The sequence below is a fragment of the Sinocyclocheilus rhinocerous genome, unplaced genomic scaffold (assembly GCF_001515625.1).
Source record: "Sinocyclocheilus rhinocerous isolate Xijiao unplaced genomic scaffold, SAMN03320098_v1.1 scaffold2251, whole genome shotgun sequence".
NCBI lineage: Eukaryota > Metazoa > Chordata > Actinopteri > Cypriniformes > Cyprinidae > Sinocyclocheilus > Sinocyclocheilus rhinocerous.
In genome coordinates, this window is record NW_015647027.1 from 6,852 (window position 1) to 12,741 (window position 5,890).

Sequence of the window (5,890 nt, forward strand, 5' to 3'; positions counted from 1 at the left end):
CTCTCTCTCTCTCTCTCTCTCTCTCTCGCTCTCTCTCTCTCTCTCTCCCTACCATTAAGTATCATTAACATCTTTAATCTCGAATAACTCCATTCTGCTGTCTGTTGTCGGTGTTTCTTTGTCTGAATATGGCACTTATCACATTTTAACGAGTACGAGTACAGGAGCTCAGTATCGGGCCAGATACCGATACCAGCATCCCTAATATATACATAATAAATATACAAAGTATACACACATATATTATGTAAACAAAAACTTTTATTTTGGATGCGATTAATCGCGATTAATCGTTTGACAGCACTAGTTAAAAGTAATCTAAATGTAATCAAAAAGTAGTTGCATTATATTACCTAAAATTAATCTAAGTATAATATTAGGAGGTTAAAAGTACTCCACTCAGCACTGATGCCTGTATTTCTGAATAACGTTTTAATGCACAAAATGTCTTTAATTTTCAATCTTCAGGTTGTTCAGGCTGCGCTTGATGAGGCCCGTCAGGGACGCACGTGTATTGTCATTGCTCACAGGCTTTCCACCATTCAGACTGCTGACATCATCGCTGTGATGTCACAGGGCGTGGTCATCGAGAAAGGGACCCACGAGGAGCTCATGGCCAGGAAAGCAGCATACTACAAACTTGTCACCACAGGGGCCCCTATTAGTTAAAGGGGTCATAGGATGCTGCATGCAATTTTACAAGTTGTTTGAACTGAAATGTGTGTTGGCAGTGTGTGTACACAACCACCCTATAATGATAAAAATCCACCCAGTGTTTTTTTTTTATCTACTAAAATCTTTACCCCTTTCTCAAATCGAGCCGATCTCAGATGCCTGTCTGTGTGACGTCACAAAAACAGGCCCCTCCCACGATAGTTTGATTGACAGTAGCGTTTCAGCACAGACTGGACTGGCGTCTTACCTCAGCCCCGCTCTGAGTGAGCTGTCATCAGTCCGCCATTGTTTCACCGCCGGAGCAGATGTAGACAAGAGTGAGCGATTGACGTGTTCTGTTGTTGGTTGTAATAATGAACATAGCAGTCGTCATTTACTCCCGACATCTGAGCCACTGAAGACGCAGTGGATTACGTTTGTTTTTGAAGGGAATGCGTCCCCAATCTACCTAAATGTTCTAAATGAACCTATGTTCACGTGAATCATTCGTGATCCAGCTTCACAGAAGTGAGTATAAGGTTTTTTAATGAATCTTTGCAAATCGCCTTTCCTAATAATGTGCTAATTAGCAAGTTTCACGATGAATACGGCTGAAGTAAACAGTCCCTCAGAGTATTTATTTTTTTCCTCTCTCCCCCCTCTCGTATCTGTCCGTCTCCTTTTCTCTCACCTCGTCTGTCTGTCCTTACCCCCAGGTACGCCGCGGCCGACGTTCGCCGGTTCCCGCCTCCTTCCCGAACTACAAACTGTGTTACACTCTGAAAAGGTGTACCATTGAGAAATTTTAACCAAACTATGTTACAGACTTTTCATTAAGACCCTAAAGAATCATATCAACTTGTGGAAAATTGGCATCCGATGACCCCTTTAAAAAAATATAGCTTTTGGACGAGCAGGTAGTCCCGCCTCCAACTCACGCCATTGCTTGAGCAATCATTGGTTTGTCTGGCCTAGTCAAGATTACATCTCATTACATTTGGTAAAGGAATTACTTAACAATTGTTGAGGTGTTTTTTTATTGATGTGTATTTATTGATAAGTGGACGTTTATTATGTCTTGACAACATCCTCTATGTGTTTGAATTATACAGGTGTGGTTAGTCAACCTGGATGACCTGTATTTTGTTTGTTTTTTTCAAGAAACTGACCGAAAATGTATTGCATCAAAATGTGTGACATGCAAACATTTGATTTGTACTAAAAGGTTGCAGAGATTCGACTTGTTGTAGCAGCTGAAGATATGGTGTCCTTGAACTATAGTGATAATAGTACGGGACTGATAACATGTTCATAATCACTGATACCTTTACGCTCAGTCATTGTTTATGTGTGATCCGGTTTTGATGTCTCACTTCTTGTCATTCAAATGTTAGATGAACAATTTGTACATATTAAAAAGTCCTTTAAAAACTGTATGTAATTGAAACATATTTGTCACTATTAATTTTGCTTTCAATAAGGAAAAATTGTGCTTGTGTAGCTAAGCAACAATAGTATGGTATTACGTTTCTTCTCGCTTGTTTATTTGTTCCACAGGCCTAAGAGGGCATAAAGTTGTTGTAAAGGGATTTAAAAAAAAAAAAAAATATCGGAAATATAAACTTAAAGTGTTTGACATTACCTTTCTGAAAGAAAACCGCTTGAACCAGCTAAAGGTTAAAAGGTATAAAGGTTTGTTCTTGCAAGTTGGTACTCAGCTGGTTTAAGTCGTCAGCCAGTTAGTCTCCCAAGCCTGACCAGCTCAAAACTGCTTAAATCACTCTAAAACTAGCCCACAGGCTTTTTTCTTTCAACAGGGTATTTGTAAAATAGTGGAAGGATAAAATGTAAACAATACATTTTAGATGAGATTAATTTAGTGGAAAGACCAGATGACCACAAACCGCCTGATATGAAAATGTAAATGCACTCAAAAAAAAAATCTGTAAAAATAGGGCACAATATACCGTGTAATTTGAAGGATTTTTTCTGTATTTATTTTTTACAGCTGTTTTACAAGTATTTTGAATTTAAACTTCATTGCACTGTGTTTTAGAGTTAACAGAAATGTCTGTAAAATTAATGCATAATGTCGTGTGTAATGAGCTGCCACTGCCAGTACCTTTTCTGTTATTTTACGGATTTATTTTTTTATAGTGTGGCTGAATATTGCATATATGAATATTTTAATATACTGCATCAAAAACTTGATTTAAAGAGGGGAAAAAACACTACATTAATGCTGATGAAATCCCTTATGGTGATCTGCATGACTATCTTGCACTGAAAATAACAGTCCGACTGACATTTCCAGTATTTAGCTAGGAAAACGAGACGAGCTTTATAAAATAGTCTCGCTAAAATACTCCTGCATTTATATTGATATATATTCTTTTAGCTCGTCTAAATGTGTGTGTGTGTGTGTATATATATATATATATATAGAGAGAGAGAGAGAGAAAGAAAGAAATATGTCCATTTTTGATAACAAATGCAAAATAGGCCAGACATGAAATTATACTTTCTTATAGGCCTACTTCCAAAAATATTGTCCAAAAAGACATGATTGTTCGTTCTGTATTGTATTTTTTTCCCCTGATGTCAAATAAGACTTACTTTACTAGTTACTTGAAAAAAGTAATCTGATTACGTAACTCGCATTACTTGTAATGAGTTACCCCCAACACTGGTAGTAACTAACTGTCACTGTGTTGTTTGGATGATTTTGCAGCTCAGTATGGCATCCATCAGAGACTACAATGTGGCGGAGCAGTTAAGCAGCAAACTGGAGGAGATCAGGACCAAACTGCTGGATCAGGCCATGGGAGAAGTGCTCAATGGAAGAGTGACAGAGCTCTGTCAGGAACACAGGCGGTACATGAATTCCGTCTTGGGTAAGAGATGCACAGATGTTTGAGTTGAATGTGCAAGTGTTATTGTTAATATACATTAGGGCTGCACGATAAATCGCATGCGATGTTTAACGCGCATCTTATCAGTAAAGCCGGTTCTGTAATCAGCGGTAAATCTCCATCACCTGCTGGATATACATTTTAAAAAGATTACTTGTGGGATGGAAATTAAAGTAGGGCATGTCAGGTTAAATATCTGTCATTATAATCCATCTGCATTTAAAAAAGGCATGGTGATATATGGTGAAAAATGAATTGTGGTGTGTTTAACCTTTAAAATTTGGAAGTTTGTATTTGCTCTGAACACTTTTGTTGTTGTTGTATTTTTTTTTAAACTTTTTAATTTTCTTAATTTATTGAATTATAATTTTAATCAGTTCATTTGTGTAGACCGCTTAAACTGATTCACAGAAACTTAATAGCCAAATAAAAAGTGCATTAAAATCATGATATTCACAATTAAGCTTTTTATGGAAGCTTGTTTCTGCCCCAGGATTAAAAAACAAAAAAAGACTTCAGACTTTTTGTTCTTTCAGAAATAGATACAAAGCGAGATACAATCTTGCAATTCTGTTTTTTTTGTTTCTGCAATGAAAAAAAAAAGGTTTTTCAAGAAAAAGGCAAGAAAAGGCCTTTTCTTGCATTTACGAGTTTGTCTCAAAATTCTGACTTTTCTGATAGTTTAGAACATTTTGATATAAGCTCAGTATTGTGAGATATAAATTCAGAATTCAGAGAAAAAAAGTTGAATTGTGAGATGAAAAATTTAGAATTGTGAGGGGGGAAAAAAGTAAGAACCGTGAGATTAAAAAGTCCCAGTTACCGTTTTAATTCATTTAATATATCAGGTTTCTGTAGCTTTTTAAATTTTGTATTGCAAGAAAAATGTATGTGAATTAGGGATGTCAACGATTAATCGACGATCGAGATAAGATGATAATAAGAGATGCAATCGATTAAAGCTATCGATGGTCGATTAAGTCGTTTAATTTTGGGCTGCGTGCGGCTCATGCGCAAAACACGTGCGAGCGGCTGTGAGTGACGGTGACGGTATATAAATGCATCGTCATTCATTCATAATGTACAAATTAAGCTTTTAATGTAAAGTACAAGCCTAGTGTACATTATAAATAATAGTTTAACATTCAAATACATTACGAATATGGAAACATTTGGATTTGTGCCGAATGAGACGTGAGCAATAAGCTCCAAATACATCTAGCCAAACCCGTGCTTGCTCCGTCTCGTATGCACGCACGCAAGCAAGCATGCACTGTCACGATCTAATGCACTGTAAATGCCGGATTTTTAAAAACAAATAGGCCTACCGCAACGCAAAAATTCTAAATCTGACATTTTCCGCAACAGGATCCAGCAGGTTCAAATTAAGTACTGGTCATAATACTCACAGGATAATGTTTCATGTGAGCAACAGTGTGTTTTGCTGCAGCAGCGCCGCACATCCTGTCATGCCGGGATGCATAGACGCGTTTTGCAGCATTAAGGTTAACGATTAATCGATTAATTGATCGTTAATTGAAACGACGATCGATCATAGAAATGATCGAAAATTGACATCCCTAATGTGAATATTTCAAGTTGCCCAGGCATATATATATGTTTAACAATGTATATGTTTTCTTTTTTTCTTTCTACATAGGTACTTGTTTTAAGAAATGCAAGGAGGATGAAACCATTTTTGACATGATAAAAACATACAAAGAAGGTGAGAAGTTGATTGGCACACTTGTTTGACATTTTAATAACAGAAATCTAATATTGTGTTGTCTGGATCTGTCAGTTGAATGACTACCATGATATTTCCTTTCTTTTGCTATTAGATTTGAAAGAGAAAACATCTTTACAGAAAGAGAAGAGTGCTGAACATCTTGAGGTTGTGTCGGAGATTGAAGACAAAGAGCATCACAAAGCGCTCTTATTCCAGAGAATCGAGAAGCTCAAGAAGGATCAGGCCAAAAACCGGGAATGTGTGTAATCCTTTCCTTTCTCTCATGCGCCATTATGTTAATGTGTAGTGGACTATGCTTAAAGTAAGGGAGGTAGAGAGAGTGATCCGTTACTACAGATGAGTGAGTTTTCAAATCATTGCAAAGAAACACTCACAAGCATGTAGACCTGTCACGATAACAACTTTTTGTTGTGCGATATTTTGCCCCAGAAATAATTGCGATAAGCGATATTATTGTCATTTTAAAGACCATTTTATGCCACTGAATAAAAATGCAAGAAGGCCTACACACTTCCAAATGACAACAAACTTTTAATTTTTAAGAATATTTAGATCATGGAAATGAAGTATCAAA

At 36.7% G+C, this 5,890-nt stretch overlaps 2 protein-coding genes across 2 annotated transcripts in view; both read left to right on the forward strand.

The window, feature by feature from the left end:
• Nucleotides 1-669, forward strand: part of LOC107708312 (bile salt export pump-like) — a gene marked incomplete at its 5' end in the record, with an annotated part of 4,768 nt that extends 4,099 nt beyond the window's left edge. The window contains one exon of the mRNA XM_016512499.1: nucleotides 469-669. Within this exon, the coding sequence (XP_016367985.1) occupies nucleotides 469-669 (201 nt within the window). The remainder of the gene's footprint in view (nucleotides 1-468) is intronic.
• Nucleotides 670-3,388: 2,719 nt separating this feature from the next.
• The window catches only part of LOC107708316 (kinetochore protein Spc25-like), a 6,313-nt gene continuing 3,811 nt past the window's right edge, over nucleotides 3,389-5,890 (forward strand). The window contains exons 1-3 of the mRNA XM_016512503.1: nucleotides 3,389-3,548; nucleotides 5,227-5,292; nucleotides 5,408-5,554. Of these exons, the coding sequence (XP_016367989.1) occupies nucleotides 3,392-3,548; nucleotides 5,227-5,292; nucleotides 5,408-5,554 (370 nt within the window). The 5' untranslated portion in view covers nucleotides 3,389-3,391. The remainder of the gene's footprint in view (nucleotides 3,549-5,226; nucleotides 5,293-5,407; nucleotides 5,555-5,890) is intronic.